Consider the following 22,731-nt stretch of genomic DNA (forward strand, 5'->3'; position numbering starts at 1 on the left):
GCGTGAGGTCACCCAGAGCCTCAGATTATTTCTGCAACCTCTCATATACAGTAAGTGGCACAAAGGCAACGGTTATAACCAAAATCCAGGATAATATGTGGGTCTCCTATGAGTCTACTTTTATTGCCCTTGTATCTTGAATCCTAGACAATCATAGGCTCAAGTAATTAAAAGACATGACTGAAATTAGTAAAATTGATAAGCCTCTGGTGAGACTCATTTTAAAAAGGGTAGAACAGATGGTCAGTATTGGGAATGCAAGAGAACATCACAGCAAATCCTACAGGAGAAAAGAGGGTTATTAGGAACAACATCAGGCGAATTAATTTGAAAATTTAGATGAAATACACAAATTCCTAGAAAAACTCAATTATCAAAACTGTTACCCAAAGTCTTTAATCTGAAAAATTCAATAACTATGAAAGAAAAGCTTCCCCACAAAGGAAACTATATTATTATTTTTAAATGAAATAACATCAATACTATTCAAACTCTTCCACAGAAAATACAAAGATAAAATATTCCCAGATTCATTTTATAAAGCCAGCATAATTTTGACAGCAAAACATGACAAGGACATTATAAGAAAGGAAAATTTTCAGTCAATCTCCTTTATGAATATAGATACAAAAATTCTACACAAAACATTAGCAAACAAAATCTAGGAATCCAGTAACATATATATATAGAATATTGGTCCTTGCCAGGTTAGTCTACCACTAAAAAATACAGTATAAGATTCACCACAATAACCAAATAACCAGAATAATCACACTATCATCTGATCAGAAGCTGGAAAAACATTTGATAAATTAACACTCAGTCAGTATTTAAAATGGCGTAGAAAATGGCAATCCACTCCAGGATTCTTGCCTGGAAAATTCCATGGACAGAAGAGCCCAGCAGACTACAGTCCATAGGGTTACAAAGAGTTGGACGAGACTGGGCATGTACACAGTATTTTAAAAAACTCATCCATGCAGAACAAAAACTAGCAATAGAAGGAAACTTTCCTGAATCTGATAAAAGAATATTCAAAACAAAACCAGTCATTCTTAGTAGTGAAAATGTTGAAAACTTTCTGATACAAAGATGCCTCCAATAACCACTACTATTCAGCAAACATTTACTGAACTTCTTAGACAACACAATAAAGCAATATATAAGAATTAGAAAGGAAAAAATAAAACTGTCATTTGCAGACAACATGAGTGTACTCAATATCCGTAAGAGTCTTCAACAAAACCGTGACAATCAATAAATAAACTTAGTAAGGTTGGTGAATATAAAGTCAAAATATAAAAGTTAACTGTAAAAACATGGCAACATTCCTACCTCACGGTAACAATTTAAAAACAACATGTAAAACACCACTTAAATAGCATAAAAAATTAAATACCTAAAAATAAATCCAATAAAGGATGTACAAAACCTAAAACACATTGCAAAAGACTAAGAACTAATAAAAAAGAACTAGAGGAACAGATAGTGTAGAGATCTCATTTCTCCTCTAAGCTGATCTACAGAATCAGCAAAAATCCAATCAAAATTCCAATCAGGTTTTATGTGTATGAAAAACTGACAAGAGGGTTCTAAAATTATACTGAAATGCAAAGGACCTAACAACCAAAACAATCTCAAAGAACAAAATTGAGGGTTTACCATACTGGATACCAAGACATGTTGTGTGTGTGCAAAGTCGCTTCAGGCGTGTCTGTCTGCGACCCTATGCACTGTGGCCTGCCAGGCTCCTCTGTCCATGGGATTCTACAGGCAAAAGAGTATCGGAGTGGGCTGCCATGCCCTCCTCCAAGGGATCTTCCCCACCTGGGGATCGAACACACATCTCTTATGTCTCCTGCATTGGCTGCTGGGTTTTTTATCACTAGCACCATCTGGGAAGCCCATAAGACACAGTATAAAGCTGTAATAATCAAGATAATGTGACATCAGCCCAAGGATGGGCATAACAGACCCATGAAACAGAACAGGAAGTCAAGCACACATTTGTGAGCACCTGATTTATGATAAAGGTGACACTTCAGCACAGTGGAGACAGAGTTGTGTTTCAATAAATGGCACTGGACTAACTGAATAAACATTTGGGGGAAAAAAATTAAACCTTGCCCCTACCTTATACCATACACTTCCAAATAGAACTGAGACTGACTCTAAGAAATATATCATCAAATTCCCTTCTCCTCTGAGTCAGGCAGCAGGAGACTGAGGGTCGGGGGAGAATGAAGCCAGGATGTTTAGCCCCCAGGCCAGCGGGTCAGGTCCCCTCTGAAGGCGGTCACAATTTCCACCAGGAGGCCCTCTCCACAAAGCATCCTCTCCTAATCGAGGTACCAGCTCTTTGTTTCTTTAAAGATCAAGGTGGGTCCAAGACTCTCAGCCGTCACTAGTGGCAGGATACTGCAACATTTCTGCATCTGTTTTCTCAACTCTATTCACGTGTTTGTAAATCCTCCCCTTATCAAATGTGCCGAATACCTATTTAGAGGGCCGTGTGTTTCCTGATGGAATCTATTCAGGTATTGTCTAGAAATGCTCAAGATATGAGTGAAGGATATGCATGTCCTGTGTCACCCAGAAATTCCACTCCTAGCTATATACCTTATAGAAAGCCATGTACCAGGGCATGACCAAAGCTGGTCATTGAAGCAATGTTTGCAATAGCCCCAAACTGGGCGGGGGGAGACGGGGGAAATGTTCAAAATCACTTGAGAGTATAAATAAATTGGGACAAAAATCTTACACTGGAACATTACATTCCACAAAAATGAACAAAATACTCAAACTTTTATAGTTTAGGGCATTTGATGACTTCAGTTCAGTTCAGTCGCTCAGTCGTGTCCGACTCTTTGCGACCCCATGATTCGCAGCACGCCAGGCCTCCCTGTCCATCACAAACTCCCCGAGTTTACCCAAAGTCATGTCCATCGAGTTGGTGATGCCATCCAGCCATCTCATCCTCTGTCATCCCCTTCTCCTCCTGCCCCCAATCCCTCCCAGCATCAGGGTCTTTTCCAATGAGTCAACTCTTCGCATGAGGTGGCCAAAGTACTGGAGTTTCAGCTTCAGCATCAGTCCTTCCAATGAACACCCAGGACTGATCTCCTTTAGGATGGACAGGTTGGATCTCCTTGCAGTCCAAGGGACTCTCAAGAGTCTTCTCCAACACCACAGTTCAAAAGCATCAATTTTTCGGCACTCAGCTTTCTTCCCAGTCCAACTCTCACATCCATGCATGACCACTGGAAAAACCATAGCCTTGACCAGGCGGACCTTTGTTGGCAAAGTAATGTCTCTGCTTTTTAATAGGCTATCTAGGTTGGTCATAACTTTCCTTCCAAGGAGTAAGCATCTTTTAATTTCATGGCTGCAGTCACCATCGGCAGTCATTTTGGAGCCCCCCAAAATAAAGTCTGACACTGTTTCCACTGTCTCCCCATCTATTTCTCAAGAGGTGATGGGACCAGATGCCATGATCTTAGTTTTCTGAATGTTAAGCTTTAAGCCAACTTTTTCACTCTCTTCTTTCACTTTCATCAAGAGGCTTTTTAGTTCCTCTTCACTCTCTGCCAAGAGGGTGGTGCCATCTGCATACCTGAGGTTATTGATATTTCTCCTGGCAATCTTGATTCCAGCTTGTGCTTCATCCAGCCTAGCGTTTCTCATGATGTACTCTGCATATAAGTTAAATAAGCAGGGTGACAATATACAGCCTTGACGTACTCCTTTTCCTATTTGGAACCAGTCTGTTGGTCCATGTCCAGTTCTAACTGTTGCTTCCTGACCTGCATACAGGCTTCTCAAGAGGCAGGTCAGGTGGTCTGGTATTCCCATCTCCTTCAGAATTTTCCACAGTTTATTGTGATCCACATAGTCAAATGCTTTGGCATAGTCAATAAAGCAGAAATAGATGTTTTTCTGGAACTCTCTTGCTTTTTCGATGATCCAGCAGATATTGGCAATTTGATCTCTGGTTCCTCTGCCTTTTCTAAAACCAGCTTGAACATCTGGAAGTTCTCGGTTCACGTATTGCTGAAGCCTGGCTTGGAGAATTTTGAGCACTACTTTACTAGCGTGTGAGATGAGTGCAACTGTGCGGTAGTTTGAGCATTTTTGGCATCGCCTTTCTTAGGGATTAGAATGAAAACTGACCTTTTCCAGTCCTGTGGCCACTGCTGAGTTTTCCAATTTTGCTGGCATATTGAGTGCAGCACTTTCACAGCATCATCTTTCAGGACTTGAAATAGCTCAACTGGAATTTCATCACATCCACTAGCTTTGTTCGTAGTGATGCTTCCTAAGGCCCACTTGACTGCACATTCCAAGATGTCTGGCTCTAGGTGAGTGAGCACACCATTGTGATTATCTGGGTCATGAAGATCTATTTTGTACAGTTCTTCTGTGTATTCTTGCCACCTCTTCTTAATATCTTCTGCTTCTGTTAGGTCCATACCATTTCTGTCCTTTATTGAGCCCATTTTTGCATGAAATGTTCCCTTGGTATCTCTAATTTTCTTGAAGAGATCTCTAGTCTTTCCCATTCTGTTGTTTTCCTCTATTTCTTTGCACTGATCGCTGAGGAAGGCTTTCTTATATCTCCTGGCTATTCTTTGGAACTGCATTCAAATGGGAATATCTTTCCTGATGACTCATAGAAACTGTTAAAGATCTCCCAAATCTTCTGTATTATTTATTTTTATATAAATACATAAATATCAATAAACTGGGTTTTTTAACATGTATTTATTTGTTTAAAAATAAAAATAATATTTTTAGGAAAAAATAACCTTTTGTTTTCCAAAACAAAAGCAAGAAGAGTGGCACTGTTTTTTATTTGCAAATCTTTTGTTGTCTGGCTTAATAGAAAACACTCAATTTTCTTAATAGAAAACATTCAACATTCTGTTTCAGCATTCAATCTATTTGTGTTGTTTTGACTGAAATACATGAAATTAGTTTTACACTGATATTTAATTTGAAAAGGGAGGAGTAGTTTAGCAGTCTTCTCATGTAGTTATAGATATTTCTCTTTGATACTACACCAAAACTCAACAAGTGAGAATTTCTCAAAAATGAGATGCAATGTAACATCTGACACCCTGTCAGTGAACTTCCCATACTCTGTCACATCAAAGTCACTGGCTGAACTTATATGCTAAACGAATCTTTCACCCAGGCATGATTTTGTAACACCATGTACACATCATTTGGAAAACTCTGGCTCAATGAATTATAGAAGTCTCCCAAATGATAACATCTCACACTATATGACATTATTAAAAAAAAAAAAAAAAAACACATTCATTAATATTGCCATCTACCTCATCAGAAAGGCTTTATGTATTGACAAGGTATTAAGTTCAGTGGCAGATGCAACTTTTAATTTCCATGTGGAAAATCAAATTTTATCATTATTGACAAATATATTCAATTGTTTTCTTTGAAGTGTCAGACTCACTCTGTTCATTTTCTTTTCTTCTTTTGACCCCACCATGCACAGTGTGTGGGACCTTAGCTTCCCAACCAGGGTTGGAACCCACATCTCCTGAACTTGAGGTGCAGTCTTAACCACTGGACCACCTAGGAAGTCCCTGTTCATTTTCAAGAAAATGTCTGGCCAAGTACCCTGGTGTCAATTAACCATAGCTTATCTAACCAGTCATTCTATCAACTAAAAATGACATTCTATTAAAAAGAAAAATGGCAAGTTTAGCTTGCAACTTTAGCATACATGCTTTCTTCAAAGCAACCATCCTAGTTCAATATGCAGAAGTGTTTTGTGCATACTTATCATCTAATCACAAAGAATATTGAAAGACACATTCCCAATAGCTGAGATTTAATAAAACCTATCATTTCTCCTGCTTTATCAAGGACGTTCTTGAACAAAACCAGATCAGCACAACTACTAGGACAGTATGGGGTTACTGCCTTCATCCGTGAGAAGGTGTCAGCAGTTTTCCTCACCATGGCTTCTGCACCGTCAGTATCACTGTCAACAGTGAAGGGGCAAATAAAGTCTTTGATAATCACGAACATAGTTTTGACCTCAAGGATGTCACAAAAGGGTCTTAAAAAAGCCCCTAGGAGTCTACAGAGCACCCTTTGAGAACTACTAAGTTACATTAACACAAAGTAACATGAGTGAATCTGAAAAATATAATTCTGAGCAAAAGAAAAAAAGACAGACACAAAAAGGAATATATTAAGACATTCATTCATATAAAAATTCATCAACAGGCAAAACTAAACTATATTTTAAAGGAATATGTATGTAAGTTTGATCAAACACACTGCGAGTTTTTAAGACACTTCTCAATAACACAAAGACCATGAAGAAAAAAAATTAGTAAAGTTTACACAGTTAAAAAGCTTAGTCTAATGGCCACATATAGAACTCCACACCCAACTGTAACAGAATACACATTCTTTTTTTTTCTGATTGTTTGAGTCTGCAAAAATCAAAAGGCACTAACAGACAGCTAACCCATGGTGCCCTGAGTGAAGACAAGTCAGTTTAGATATATGATGGACTAAAATCCCACTACTTATGGCTCCATGCAGTGAGAATAAAGCCATCAAAAAAGAACATGCGTTCTTTACAAACATACAGAACGCTCATAAATATAACTGACAGTGTGCTACAGGTGGCAAGTCTCAACAAAAGCAAGGAATGATAAATACTATGTGGACTATATTCTTTGACTAAAATGAAATTAACTTAAAAATCAGTAACAAAAAAAGATAACTTAAAAACCAACGTTTAGGTACACTTTTAAATGGTTCACAGGTTGAAGAAGAAAGAAGTTAGAAAATATTTAGAACTAAACAATAAAAACACTACACATCAAAATCTGTGAAGGGCATGTGTCCACAGGGTTGCAAAAGAGTTGGACACGACCTGGCAACTGAACAACAACAAACAAAGCTAAAAAGTCAGTAGAGATGACATTCGCAGTTTTTAAATGATTTTATTAGGAAAGAAAACGAAAATTAATGACCAGAAGAGCTGGATGTTGGGGAGATTAAATCTAAAGATATAAGGAAGTAACATAACCAAACCTGTTAGTAACCTAAATACCTTACATTGTATCTTATCTATAGAAATATATCCCAAAGGTCCCAGCCAAGCTATTATAGTGTCTGTATCATGGTACCTCAACTGATCAATTTCAATTGCCTGGTAAATTTCAAAGCCCAACACACCTTTCACTCAATGCTTAGCAATCATGGCCACCCACAGCCCCATTCCTTAGCAGGTTTCTTTAGAGTCAAGCGCTCCAATATGAATCTACTGTAGGAAACTTTTCTTCACCCCACTAACTGAAGGTATGATCCTCCAAACCCTCACCTCTCTTGAGACCCTAGAACTTCTTAAAAAACTCAGATTCTCCTTTTGTAAAGACCATGGGGCCACGCTTTGAGAAGAAACTCAAGATAATTCACTTATGTTGTCCCTAAATTAAGCTGGAAATAAGTCAAACTCAATAAAAGATACTTGCAAAGTCTTAGAACTGTCATGAGGAATAGCTACAATAAACCAAACTGTCTTTCCCTTCATCCTTTGCTTTCACCCACAGCCTCCTACCCCTCAGTGCAGTCAGGGGGTCAGGGGGAGTCAAGGTGAAGACAGACTCCTGTTCTCGAGGCAGTGCTCCTCACCTTTTTGGCTGTGTCCCTGCATTTCCAGCCCTTCACAATTCACTGCACAGGGGATCATCCAAAATGGATCCACCTCTCTGATCTCAACATTATGATCTGACCACAATCCCTGCATATCGCAGTTTTCTCACTCCCTCTCTCCAGACAAAAATATACTCTGCTGCTCAGTATCCATTGGATTCCCAACGCTGCTCTCCAACTGTTTTCTTATCCTTTGCTTCCTCCCTTTTCCAAGGCATCCCCGTTCTCCTCAAGCCACCTACCCAACCCTGGTGCCTCTTACTCTTACTTTGCATCCTAACTCACAGAGAAAAAATAAAATAAGAGAGACCATCAGGCTTGATTCAAACCACTCTGGCAAAAGTCATGAATGAACTACTCCTTCTCAGATGCGCCCATGGCAAACTCCTTCCTAGCAGCCAGATTCCAGCTCAAATGCTACCTTCTCAGAATCCTTCCCATACTCACGGGGGAAAGCCGTCTCCATTGTCCTGTTTCATTTCCTTATAAGGAAGTATCACGAAGGCAGGGATTGGCCTGGCCTGTTCCCTGCACTCCCTCCGGCACTAAGCCATGTCTGACTCTATGACTCCATGAACTGCAGCACGCCAGGCTTTCCCTGTCCTTTACTATCTCCCGGAGTTTGCTCAAACTCATGTCCATTGAGTCATCCAACCATTTCATCCTGTGCCACCCCCGCCTCCTGCTCTCAATCTGTCCCAGTATCAGGGTCTTTTCCAATGAGTCAGCTCTTCACATCAGGTGACCAAAGTATCGAGCCTTCAGCATCAGTCCTTCCAATGAATATTCGGGGTAGAACATAGTAGGTGCTCAGTACATATCCACTAAATAAACTAATTCTGTGGGAAAATGACCTCTGAGTTGCTGAAGTTCTGACTTATGCCTGAACATTATTAGTACAAACGCTACCTCTGCCTAAAATTCAAGTAGTTTCCCAAAGTCTCTTCCTTCTAAATCTACCTTCTATCTACCATGCCTTCTTTATCCTTTTACTTTATTGAAGTATAGTTGATTTAATATGTGTAAATTTCTACTGTACAGCAAAGTGATTCCCATATATATATGTATATGTAAAAGAATTTGAAAAAGTGTGTACATACACACACTCTTTTTCATATTCTTTTTCATTATGGTTTATCAAAGGATATGGAATACAGTTCCCTGTGCTATACAGTAGGAACTTGTTCTTCCATTCTCTATATGATAGCTTGCATCTACTAATCTCAAACTCCCAAATCATCCCTCCTCCACCTCTCCCCCATGGCAACCACAAGCCTGTTCTCTAGGTCTGCGAGTCTGTTTCTGTTTCGCAGATAAGTTCGTATCACATTTTAGATTCCACGTGTAAGTGATATCACATGGTGTTTGTCTTCCTCTGTCTGACTGACTTCATTTAGTGTGGTCATCTTGAGGTCCACCCACGCTGCTGCTAATCACCCTGTCTTCTTTAAACCAACGCCACCACCTGTGTCTACCATCCCTTCAAGCACATTTTGCTTGAAGCATATTTCTATCAAGCGTATTTCTAGATTCTTTCAGTATCTGGCTTGCCTATTTCTTCTCGACCTTACCCCTTATTATTTTTGGGAACTTCTATATGCTCAGCAACATTGTCAGTGACTGCAACATGTGTCAACTACTAACCACAGAACAGCCCCAGCTTCAATCTGACCCTGAACTGTTTCCTCTTAAAAACCTCAGCATTCAGCTTTCCCACTTCTCTGTACCCAATGACCTTGGTCTCGCTCTTCACTGAAACCTCTAAGCTTGCAGCCCCGCCTCTTTACACCCCTGAGTATACACTAAAAATCCAGTGTATATCCTACCGTGAATGCAACTCTCATTACCATATTAAGCTCCCTGATCTTTCTGCCACAAGCTCTTCTCCATCTTATTAGGCTCCAGAGCACCCCTACACGAAAAGTCTCAAATCCACTTTAGTGTATTTAATCCAGACTGGATTATTTAAAATTAAGATTTAAAGCAAAGTAAGACTTGGGACAATCTTCCCATCTTTAGTACAAATAGTCATGTTAAACAGAGAGAGAGTATTCCACATTGATTAGGGCTGTATGTACAATTTTCATGAATTCCCAGGCACCAATTCACATGATTATTTAGAAGGCATACTTACATAGATAAGTCCTGAATAGTAACGATCCTTCAGATTATGTAAAACAGAAGCTTCGTTCAAGCACGTCAATTCTGCCATATCCTCCACCTTGGAAAACTTAGGTGGGTTCATCTTCTGAATATCATCTTTGTTGACCATTGCTTTCTTTCCATTCTCCGCCAACTCCACCATAACTTCATCTCCCCGTTCTTCTTTGATACTAGCTGCCTCAAAGCCATGGCGTTCCGACGGGATCCACACTAGCTTTTTGGCCGTCCAATCAGCCTGAGTGGCAGGGTTGTAGATGACTGCCCTGTCCACAAAGAGATACCTCTCTGGATCTTCGAGTCCAGTTCTCTGTGCCATTGTAAACAGGAAGCTCCAAGGGCAATCGCCTCTACGAGAAGAGGAGGAAAACAAAGTCAGATATTTAGAAATAAGCCATGGTTCACAACTCTTCTAAGAAACTTAAAAACAAAAGCTCTGGTAAATAGAATGCATGAACTTGGAGTGAAGAAGCTGGTGCAGCCCCCTCCAGGGCCACAATAACTGGGTTTCCAAGGTAAATTTCAGGGGTGACCATAAATGATGACTGGTTCTCTGAGGACCACTCGAGATGTACCCTCAGTCACTGAGGGCTGAAAAACAAGTGGGAGGAAACAGCAGAGCTGCAGTTGGACTCTGTTTTTCTCTTCCTCTCCTATTTCACCCTCGCCACAAATTAAACCGGGAGTTAAGAAGGGAAAGGAAAACTAAGAAAACGAAAACAGAGATTCAGGATAAAAGACCCAGGGAGTGGTACTGCAATGACAGCAACCACCTGGATGTCGCTACAGAAATGCACGGTGGCTACCAGTGGAGCAAACCTCAGGTCTAGAACGTTCCTCCCCTCCTGTGTGTGTGTGCACAGTCACTAAGACATGTCCACTCTTGGCGACCCCATGGACTGCAGCCCGCCAGGCTCCTCTGTCCATGGAATTTTCCAGGCAAGAATACTGGAGTGGGTTGCCATTTCCTACTCCAGAGCATCTTTCCAACCCAGGGATTGAACCTGTTTCTCTTCGTTTCCTGCGTTGGCAGGCAAATTCTTTACCACTGCGCCACCTGGGAAGATGTCCTTCAGACAACAGACTCAACACTCTTACGATTCCCCTAAGCCGGCCCCCGGCAGCTTCTCCACGGCCTATGTGATCTCAGTGTGATCACAGGAGGCCACGGAGAGTAAGTGAATGAGTTGGTGTCACACCCAGCCTTTCAAGTATGTGATGGTGGCTGTCCAGGTCTCCACTCCCAGGCCTGCAGCTGCTCCCCTCCGGCTCCTCTTCTGCATTCCGTCCTGCACCAGGACTCACTCCCCCACTCTGGTCTCTTGCCTCGAAACAGACTCCACGTGTTTACACCCCTTTAGAGGGGCTGGAAGCAAACAGAATATTCCAGACGTGGTGTGACTAGCGCAGAAGAGAAAGGAACTGTTCACAGCCTCAGCCCTGGCGGGGAAAGCAGAGCATGTTTCTGGGACTTCTACAATGAATGTATCTAAGACCTCAGTGGTTTACTGAGTGCTCACTGCTGGCTCACATGGAGCTGTCAGCCAAAGCCCAGTGCACAGTCCTTGAAGGTACTTCCCCTCTCATGCTTGTGGGACTGACTTTGCGGATCAAGTGACAGGATTTCACATTCGTCACTCACCTTTCTGATGTGATTCATCATTCCTACCTGACAAGTGTCTTTCTGGAGTCCAATACCATCGTTAAACACTTCCCTTATGACTTGGAGTGCTAAGTTGTTTTCCAGCCAAATTCCAGGTTATCACAAACCTCACTCAGATCAAAGTGAGAAGGCAAGGAAGCAGCTGTTCTTGCTCCTCCATCCGACTCTCCCAACTTCTCCCTCTCCCCCAAATGAGGTAAGGTCATTTGGTAAGCTCTTGCCTGCATGCCTACCTACCTACCCACCTCTTAGATGGAAGGCTGCAAGGGAAATCAAAATCATCCCAGGTTGTGAAGAGGTATTTTTTTTTCGGCCATGCCACATGACATTTGGAACCACAGTTCCTCAACCAGGGATCAAACCTGGGCCCCCTGCGGTGGAAGCGTGGAGTCCTAACCACTAGACCGCCAGGGAAGTCCCGTCAAGAGGTTCTTAACCTCCAGTGCACAGACAAAGTTCAGGCTTCATGAAGGCACTGAAATAGGTCTAAATACACTGTGCAATTTTTTGTAGACCTGTGCTTTTCTGAAGAGAACACTCATAACTTTCTTCAGATTCTTAACTATCTAGCTATCTTTATCCTAAAAGATTAAACACTGATAGAGGAAACAAAATACTAGCCCTTTCAGGCCCAGTAAGAATGTACTAGAATCAAATAGCTAAGATTCTTCAGAAACTGGTTGTTACAATGTAAAGGATTACAAACACTCATGGCCTGGAGCAGAGTTCTCAAGCTTTGGCTCTTACATCAGCAACACCTGAAGGGTTTATTAAAATACAGACTGCCAGGCCTCATTCTCAGTAGGTCTGGGATGGAGACCCTCGGTTATTTGTATATCTAACAAATTCCCAGATGCTGCTGATAATGCTGATCCTGGGAGCACACTTTGAGAACCAACACTCCACAGTTCTCTGGTTGCCATGGTGAACCACCGCTACTACCAGGTATGTTGGGGAGGCGAAAAAGGTTGAAAACCAATGTTTCAGACTAATTCATAAACTGAATTAGAGGATATGCTTACCAGTTTTCGAGTATACAATCGGATAAAACAAAATCACAAAACACGTAACATTAAGACTTCTACCAACAGATTTACTAATATGCTTTCTAACTAAAAGGCATCCACGTGGGAAAAGGCAATAGAAAAAATATTCATGCATATATGTACATTCTGAAGCATGGTTTCAAAAACACATCATCTTCTCCAGACTGCACTAATAAGATTAATAACACAGTCTTCTGTCTTCCCAGCCTATACACTACCCACTGCTAGGAAGAAGATGGCTTTGAAGTGGGAATCACCCTGGATAAATCTGGATACAGACAATAGAACACATTCTACCTCAGGAAGAACAGCCTCTTAGAGAAAATGTCCAACTGGAACAAAAGAGGATAACAAGTTACTCTTATTATCCATACTAGGTATAAACTGTGTACCTGATACAATACTTCAGAAAGATGCGTGCATTTCTTTCCTTTTACAATCGGCATGTAAATTATCCGCTGAGATTTAGCAAGTGACTATAAATTAGAATAACTTAACAGGTCATTTCTAGGGCAGGTCTTTTTTTTTTTAAGTAAATGATGGATTTACAAAATTATTTGATCAAATCAACACATTTTAAATTTATTAGTATGTACTACTGCTAGTACATACTAGCAGTGGGGGAACACCTGTAACTTAACATAAGAAAAAAAGGGATCACAAAAGTGTGATTATAATACGCTCCCAATTTTGTGGGGAAAAATTACACATAAACGTCTTTTTTTGTTTCAAAGGAAACAAACAGTCACTGCGTCTTCACTGGGTAGTGGGATTACAAACTTCTTTTACCTTTTACTTTTCCAGAGTTTTCTATAACTCACTGAATGCTGCAAGGATGGCTTTGTCCTTGCTATATGGTGAACTGACTCCCTGGTCCACAGGAGGGCATTTATATACCTTCTGATCAGCATTACAGCAACAGTCCTGACCCTCAGAGTAAGTTTCGGCTTCTCCTCCACCACCAAAAGCCTACCATTCCTTTAAATTCTGACCCAAATGCCATCCTTTCACAAGTTCTTTTCAGGTCAACCTGGCAATTTAATCCTTATCCTTCTCCTAACATTTTGTACTGCTCTTCTGGCACCCCTCTCGTCTTTGTACCAGAGGACTCAGCAGGTAGTAGGTGCTCAAATCCTTGTTTAGATGGTAGAGTCCCTGAGGCCAGGGAAGATGTTTTGTTCATTTTAACTGTTCACATGTGGTTGCCAAATATGTTGTATTTTTCTCATTCCATTGAACATTTGGCAACTTGTCTTGATAATGCTGGTATTTACCAGGGAAAACACTTTCAAATGCTTTGCCTTGTAGGAAGGGTAACAGAATTTTGGAAACAACAAATACTGTTATTATATACCATTAATGATGGCCAGGCGCTATTCTTAAATGGTTTATGTGTATATATATCAACTCTTAATCCTCACAACAGGCTTCCCAGGTAGGTGCTTGTAATATCTCCATTTATAGGTAAGGAACCCAAGGTTCAGAGAAAGCCAAAAACTGGCCCAAAGTCACAGAGCTAACAAAGAACAGAGCTGGGAGGAAACCCAGAGTTCAGCTCCAGAACACATACTACAAGGATGGAAGGTGAGGAGGAGAAAATTTTGACATGTAGTACACTACATACTGCCTGTCGATCAATGACCAATTACAGTTTCAAGAGCACATGGTCAGGGAATTCCCTGGCAGTCCAATGGCCGGGACTCTGCACCTCCACGCTGGGGCCCAGGTTTGATCCTTGGTTGGGGAACTAAGGTCCCACAAGCTGCATGGTGTGGCGAAAAAAAAAAAAAAAAAAGGAAAAATGAGGACAGGCTCAGCCAATGAACACACTGGCACAATCTGGCAAAGGCTTTACATTTCATTAAAAAAAAATACCTATATTGGAACAAAAAGGAATAAATAGGAATCTCTCTCTTTTTTTTTTTTTTTTTTAATAGGAATCTCTTTGTAACAGAATCTGAAAGTTTTTGGTGTCCTCTGAAGTAACTGCCTAATTATACTTAAATCATTTATCAGCCGCCCCCCACCCCAGAGTCAAAGCCCCATCACCTTCATTGATTTTTAGACATACACACATACCCCTGGGGGTCCATCCCCAAGGCCATCTTTTACTCCCAAAGAAACACCACCCACTAAGCTTCTCAACTGCCTCTCAGCACCTATGGTAGGTAGAGGCACAGGGAAACAGTTTTGTGACCATCTTGCATACCAAAATCCAAACAAAAATGATGGATAAATGATCCATGATAGCACATCTCTCTGAGACAGATAAACTGAAACAGAATCGTCTACAATTTGTGTAAAACTACCACTGAGGTCACTCATCTTACAGAGACCTGTAAGTCTGTTCATTTATCAAAATCATGTTTAACCAAAAATGAGCAGAAATGCAAATCAAGTGCAAAAGGACACTACCACTCTTCATGGCCCAAGCCACCTCTGTTAATATCTTTACACTGTGTTAAATGTTTCTGAAGCGGGGAGACTGACACCAGGAATTTTTATTCTTCTTACATGCCAAGAAGGTACAGAAACTGCTTAAGACTAGCCTTTCACCATACAACGTGCCCTTGAAAATTTCCTGTGTCTCACCTTCCATCCAGCCTGTCTTCCTTGAAATGATTTCCCTAAGGGGCCCAAGTAAAAAGGCATGCTCTCGGGTCACATCTCTTTGCTGCAAAAGCTGGTGCTATATCGCCCAATTACACCATATGCTTTCTCCAGATAAGGACGGGGAGGAACTGAATTTAAGATGCAGAAGTAAGGAGATGCATAAAATGGCCACTTTTCCAGGATCCATGACAGACAGGGCATACTTAAACATCAAAAGCATGGGACTAAAAGGGTAATTAATGAGGGCCGATGGATGAAGGAAATGAAACAATAAATAGATTAAAGTTTTCCAGAGTGAGATACTATCAAGAATAATGAAGCCTGACTCAAAGAATCCTCAGTTTCAACGTTAAAAAACAAAAATCTCGGCAAAACTGAAGTATTAAATTTGGTATTATATTATTCAGCGAAAACAGCCGTCTTTGTTTCATTTGCACTAGGGATCTACCCGCCTGCTTTCCCCTACCCTACCCACCCCACCCCACCCCACCCCCTTCCATCAACCGCAGTGATCTTGAAGGGAGCTGCAGAGGCCCTAAGGAACGGAGATAACGGTCATAGGCAGAGGCCACGTTAGCCAAAACTCACCAGCCGAGCTCAGACCCTCCAGGTCGCCAGCCTCCTTCCCATGGCCCCGGTTCCCAGGCAGGCCGGGCTGGGGGCCTCGCCGGTCCCCGGGCCGCATCCGCCCACCGCAGGCCCACAAAGCCCGCGCGGACGCCGGGACTCGGCGCCTTCAACTTCCCTCCGACCTCGTTCCAGGCCGATTTTATGGGATCAAGGTTGGACCACCCCCCCTCCCTGCAGAAGGCCAGGGAGAGACTCCGTGGCGAGCCATGCCCAGATCCCTTACACAATAAAGGAATCCCGAAGCAAGGGCTGACCCTCCCCCCCCAGCCGCCCTGCTGCAGCGCGCCCCCGCCACATTTCCCGCCTCGCCCCCCCAAGCCGCCCGGGCCTGGCCGGACGTCCACCCCCGGCCCCCGCCGCCCCCACAGAGCCTGGTCTGACGCCGCCCCTCCCGCCCTGCTCCCCCGGGACCACCGGAGCCCGACCCTCCCCAAGACCGCGGCCGGCTGATCAGACCTTCACCCGCCGCGCGCTGTCCCGGCCGTGCGCAGCCCTGCCCTCGCGTCCCTCCACGCCGCAGGTCCAGGCGCGCCGCCCGCCTTCCGACCCCTCTGCGAACTCCGCACCGCACTCTGGGTGCCGGAGCCGGCCTAAGCCACCCAGCAGCCCAACCAAGGGCCCTTCCCGTCCAGCGCTCCCCCCACCCCCAATCGGGATTGCGCTTTCCAGCCCGCCCCAATACTCCCTCCCCTCCTGAGAAACAGGCAAAGAGTCGTGGGATCCCCGGGGACCCCCCACTAGCGCACGAGGTCCCCCCAACCACGCGCCGCACGGATCCCGAACGCCGAGTACCAGGTCCGCACATGCCCACCCGCAGATCTCCATCCCCAGCCCCCCCAGGGGCAGTTCTCCCGCACCCCCAGGCCCTCATCCCCGCGGGAGTCTCTCACTCTCAAGGACCTCATTCCCCGCCCCTCCAGGGGTCTCTCCACCCACTGGGGTCCCGTTCCCCGCCACCACCCCGCAGTGTCCTTCCTGGCAGGAATCTACGGCCCCCGCAGAACAAACCCTCCGCCCAGAGTCCCTTCTCTCTTCCCCAGCTCCCTCTTCGGCTCCGTTCTCGCCTTCCAGAGCCGCCGAGGATCCCTCCCCCCACCACAAACCGTCTCCGGTCTCCAGTCTCGGACCCGGGCAACCGCACCTCTCACCTTCAGCCGAAGATGGTGGCGCCGGCGCACGTCCCCAGCCGCGACCACAGAACCGGCGCCTCAGTCCCAAACCCACCGCTGCCTCCGCCGGGCTCCTTTAGCACTGCTACTCCGGGCTGCCCCACCCACTCCCACCCTCATTGGGCCAGCTCCACGCCCGTCACCACCGCCCCCAGACCCACTGGTCCGTTTGCGCGCCCATCTCCAAGGGAAGACGTTAGCAACCCGAACGAAGCTACCTTCCCGAGGTCCGCTCCCTCCACCCACCTGAAACGATGCTCATTGGCTCCCGCTCCCAGACCAGGCGGCCGAGGCCCCCATATTATAGGCTGAGCCGCACGTCCATCAGAGATTCCGGGAGGTGCGGCCGGGACAGTTGTGGGTGATTGGCTGGCTAGGGCGGAGATGGACAGCTGAGACTGGCAGGGCGTCCCGCGATCCCGCGGGGCAGTGGGTGCGGACCCCGCAGCGGCTTTGGCTGTGCGAATGGCGGGGCAGGTGTGCCGCGGGCAGAGCCCCGAGCTCCGCCTGGACGCTCCACGCCCTGGCGTCGGGCCGCCGCGGCAGCTCAGCCCCGAGCCTCGCCGCCCCCTCTGCCTGTTGCAGCCGGCGTGTCCCGCAGTGGGACCGGCTTCCACCGCCGAGTCGCGGGCCCCCGGAGCTGCCTGCAGGGGCGGGGCCGGAGCGCGGTCCAGAGGCCTGACGTCACCCCCGGGGCTGCGGGGAGTGGGGGCCACGGCTCTGCGGCTCACCTGCAGTGGGGGAAGGGAGGCAGGGCTCGGACTGCGGCTCTGCCCATGCGCACCAGCTGGGGGAGTGGGGCGGGGGGAAGGCTGATCGCCTGCCGTCGGCGGTCTGCACTCAGGCCCCCGGTTCGACCTCGGGCCCGGGCTGAGCCTGCCTAGGTCCGCTGAGCGCCGGCCGCCGGGTTTGCGAGGGGAGGAGCTTCCCTACCCAGACGCCTGGCTGGGCTGAGATTCCAGAATATTGAGAAGGGAACCCACCTTGGGAAAACGACTTCACGTCATTCATTCCTTCGTTACTTTCTTCTTTCTTTTAATTTACAGCTCCCTACATGAGAGGGGCTATGAGGAGGTTCTGCTGGACTCTCTTATCCCTCAGGGCCTATTAACTTTTCAAAGGCCTTGTAAAAAACGTTTGAGACCTGAAGAAAAAAATAAAGGTTCCAAAAGAAGGAAAGGCAACTAGAAAAATCCGAGTTAATATTTAATGAAATGTCTGCAATATCTAATCAACTGCGACACGACCCTAATTATATATAAATATAATAAAGTTTAGGTAAGTCACAAGAATAAAATGATTTAGTCTTAAAAAAAAATGAAATTTACAAAATCTTTTCCAAAAAATTTTTATAGCAAGATGTTACTTCATGTTCAATAAGGATGCATTTTAATATTTACAACATGATGTATGTAAATGGCTAAGCCTAGGAAACTTCCAGTCTGGTAAAAGGTGAATAAAGCAAAAAAACAAGGCAGGAAATGATGAGGAGGGGTTGGTAGAATTCAGAGACAATTTCAAGGCAGCTGAATGCAGAGTTCTTCCTGGGGAAGTCAGAATCGGGTCCTGTATTGTCCTTTGTCCTAGTGCATCTGGTCCCCCACCCCCACCTGCCTGCTAGAGTAAGCTGCCCCTTGTCCAGGTGTCTTGTGACTTGGCTCCATGAAGTCTGTCCTTAATGCAGCCTGCACATGGAGTACAAGTTAACTGTACGTAGTATGTGACAAGTATTCCTCTTCTGAATTAAAAAATAAACTTTTTACAGAAGATGAAACACTCCATTTCTAACGCCTGAGTCTCAGCTTTGCCCGCCACTGAAGTCATTTCTGAGTGCACAGAGCGTTCACACACAAACCGCCCCATCAGCCACCAAGTCTGTGATTTCCCATAATTATAAAACAAAGTCAGTGGACCATCAGAAGAGGAAGCCAGGAAGCTCAGCTCAACAGAATTCAACATCACAAAGACATCAGTCTCAATGAGAAATCAGTAATAACAGACTGTCTCCAGAAATTCCCTGGCAGTCCAGTGGTTAGGACTTAGAAGTGTTCACTGCCAGAGCTCAGGTTCGATCCCTAGTAAGGTAACTAAGATCCTGTAAGTTACATGGCTCAGCCAAAAACAAAAACACTGTCCCTTAATGTGTCTCTGGGTTTCCCAGGTGGCACTTCGGTAAAGAATCAGCCTGCCAATGTAGGAGACACAGGTTTGATCCCTGGGTCAGGAAGATCCCCCAGTGTAGGAAATAGCAGCCTACTCCAGTATTCTTGCCTGGAGAATTCCATGGACAGAGGAGCCTGGCGGGCTACAGTCCATAGGGTCACAAAGAGTCAGACATGACTTAGCACACACTCATGCACACAAAAGTATCTCTAGCCATGGCATCTCTCCAACCTTGGGGCCTTATATTTTCAACTGTCTGCTAGGTGTCCGGACCTGGATTGGAGGACAACTGCAAAAGCAGGAAGTCCCGAACTTATCTTCTTCCCACATCCACTTCATCTCACCCAAATTCTTTTTCTTCCCAACTTCCCTTTGTCTTTTAATACAATCAACCTTGAAACCACTTCGATTCCTTCCTCTCCCTTGCTCCCACACTTTGTTCCCCTCCACCTCGATCAGCCAGCCAGCCAGGCTCTTCAGACTCCAGTCTTATCCCACATAGCTCCATCCCAGAATCTGTCAACTGTTTTGAGCAGGAAAACACAGGATTTAGGACCACATAGACCTGGCTTTAAATCCATTCTTGTTGTTTAGTCGCTCAGCTGTGTCCAACTCTTTGTGACCCTGTGGACTGTGGCCCACAAGGCTCCTCTGTCCTTTGGATTCTCCAGGCAAGCATACTGGAGTGGATTGTCAATTCCTTCCCCAGGGCATCTTCCCAACCCAGGAATGGAACCCATGTCTTCTGCTTGGCAGGCAGATTCTTTGCCACTGAGCCACCTGGGAAGCCCCACCAGAGTTTTAATCTTAAACAAATTCCTTAACCTCATCTCTCAAAAGAAGCTACAAATACATACCTAAAGGACTCATTCAATCCATATGTAACAGGTTAATTTACTGGGGAAAAAAGCATGGTGTTATGAACATATCAATGAAAATGGTCTTTTCCCCCCACCTAGTCTACAAGTTCATTACAAAAGAGTGAGAAATCTTTGTTCTCTCTCCATAATAATTTTTGCTAACAGTCTAGGCTGCTTTTACTCCCAAAAGAAAAAGGTCACAGGCCATTGTTTTGCAGAGTCCAAGTCACAAGTCCAAACTCATTCACTGATGACAGTTCCGGCCCATGAACCTGGTTTGTTCTAAGCTGTTTTGTTCCATCTGTACAAGGCTGATATGAAGCATTTTAAAAATAAATTTGAGTGAATTCCAACACTTAATAATCAAGAGCTATCCAACATCATTAACCATTTGGGAAACACAAATCAAAACCACAATGAGATACCACTTCACACCCATTGAAATGACTGTAATCAAAAAGGCAGACAATAACAAATGTTGGTGAGGATGCAGAGAAACAGGAACTCTCAGTGATTTCTGGCAGGAATGTAAAATGGTATAGCTGCTCTGGAAAACAGTTTGCCAATTTCCGTTAAGTTAAACAGGAATGTACTGGACTTCCTTGGTGGTACAGTGGTAAAGAATCCACCTGCCAATGCAGGGGATACAGGTTCGATCCCTGGTCCAGGAAGATTCCACATGCTGGGGGGCAACTAAGTTTGTGCACTACAAGTACTGAAGCCCATCACCCTAGAGCCCATGCTCTGTAGCACTAGAAGCCACCACTATGAGAAGCCGGTGCACTGCAGATAGAGAAAGCCTGCAGGCAGCAGTGCAGCCCAAAATAAATAAATAACAAAAACAAAAACCAACAAAAAAACAGAAATGTACCATGTAACTCACAATTTTATCCTTAGATATCTACCAAAAAAACCAAAAACAAAAGTAAATATATATGGACACAAAAACTTGTACATAAATGTTCATAGCAGCATTATTCATGATAGCAAAAAAAAAAAAATGGAATGTCCGTCAACTGGTAAATGGGTTGACAAAATGTACACCCACACAATGGAATACTACTATTCAGCAATAAAAAGGAATAAACTACAGATTCATGCAGCAACAAGGATGAACCTTGAAGACATGTTCAGTGAAAGAAGTCAGACAGAGAAACCACATACTGTATGATTCCATTTATATGAAATGTCCCCCAAAGGCAAAGCTCTAGAGACAAAAAGTAGAACATTAGCTGCCCCGGGGTGAGGGCTGGGGAGAGGAGAAGGGAGGACAGCACAGGGATTAACAGTAAATATACATGTGGGATCTTATTGTGATGATGCAAGTGTTATAAAATTGATTTATGGTGATGCTTACACAACTGGATAAATTTACCAAAAAGTCTATTTTATGGGATTCCCAAGTGGCTCAGTGGTAAAGAATCCGCCTGCCAATGCAGGAGACAAAGGAGACACAGGTTCTGTCCCTGGGTCGGGCAGATCTCCTGGAAAAGGAAATGGCGACCCACGCCAGTACTCCTGCCTGGAAAATTCAATGGACAGAGGAGCCTGGTTGGTGGGCTACAGTCCAGGGGGTTGCAGAGAGTTGGACATGACTGAGCATGCGCACACACTTAATTTTATACTGTGAATTACATGATTTGAAAAATATACCTTAACAGGTAATGTTTTAAGAAAAAAAGAGCTCTCTCATGAAAATTCAGATTTCTGGCTTCCCTTGAAAACATGGAAGATCTGGAAATTCAGCACCCCTCGGCTGGTGCCTGAGTTGCTGCTCATTTTTAAACAAAGCCTGTGTTCCAGAGCGTGCCTCAGTTGCCACCACCCCCTCTAGTCTCTTAAAGCCGACCTGCCTTATTCACTGACATTCTTTGCTTGGTCTTTTTAGGCGTCTATGCGTTTTTAGCTCCTATCATGCCTGTCAAGGGATTTCATGTGAGATCATTCTAGAGAGATAAGAGGAAAGGTGGTATTTTTGAGTTGAAGAGCTGTTTCCCTGCAAGAGGTGAAAGCATAGGAGACTTGTGGCGTCCATGAGGAGGGTCCCCTTTCAACATGCTTTCTGAAAGAGGTAGGACTTCCAGGCAGAGGTTACTGACCACCTCACAGCCCACTCAGGGCAATAATTCCTGACTGATAAGAAGGATGGGTGCTCAACTACGGCATCTTGAAACAGAAGGAGGAATAATTAAAAACAAACAAACAAAAAATCTCTAATGAGTTGAGAAAGAAGGAACTTTCCAGAATTTTCTTGGGCCCCTTAAGTGCTAGAGTTTTGGCGGGGGGTGGGGGGGGGGGGAGGAAAAATACAGAAGAGTCTGCTGAAAATGACTAATTTAAGACATCTCACCAACCACGCAGGATAGGGCTAACTCACATTTGATTTTAGAAAAACAAAAGCATGATAGTCCTTGCATCCTAATGTCTTGGAACAAGTCATACCTGTAACAAATGCTTTTTGTGTCTGGGGGTGATGCCCAGTGCTACAGAGACGTCCGTATCGACAGGCAGGGTCCCTATCCTGAAGGGGCATACAGTCCAGCTGGAAATAAAAGCAACTGGCAAATGACTGTAAGAGAGCAGGGGTTTTTTAATCTGGAGTGCATGGAAACCTAAAGAGTTTTAGGGGTTTTATAAAATCTCTAAAATGACATGCAAAATGTATTGTGTTCTCCCCACCACCACCCCCTCAGGGAGAAGATGTACAGTTTTTAGTAGATTCTCAT

At 44.2% G+C, this 22,731-nt stretch overlaps 1 protein-coding gene and 1 non-coding gene across 2 annotated transcripts in view; both read right to left on the reverse strand.

Moving 5' to 3' along the window:
* Positions 1–17,098, reverse strand: part of MYH10 (myosin heavy chain 10) — a 120,541-nt gene extending 103,443 nt beyond the window's left edge. The window contains exons 1-2 of the mRNA XM_061143457.1: positions 16,962–17,098; positions 9,836–10,211 (exon numbers count right to left, since the gene is read on the reverse strand). Coding sequence (XP_060999440.1) covers positions 9,836–10,180 — 345 coding nt within the window. The 5' untranslated portion in view covers positions 10,181–10,211; positions 16,962–17,098. The remainder of the gene's footprint in view (positions 1–9,835; positions 10,212–16,961) is intronic.
* On the reverse strand, positions 6,459–6,599 carry LOC133058200 (small nucleolar RNA SNORA79). The gene has a single exon (XR_009693304.1). It is a non-coding gene; the product is annotated as a small nucleolar RNA SNORA79 (small nucleolar RNA).
* Positions 17,099–22,731: the final 5,633 nt, after the last annotated feature.

Source organism: Dama dama, chromosome 5 (genome assembly GCF_033118175.1).
Source record: "Dama dama isolate Ldn47 chromosome 5, ASM3311817v1, whole genome shotgun sequence".
NCBI lineage: Eukaryota > Metazoa > Chordata > Mammalia > Artiodactyla > Cervidae > Dama > Dama dama.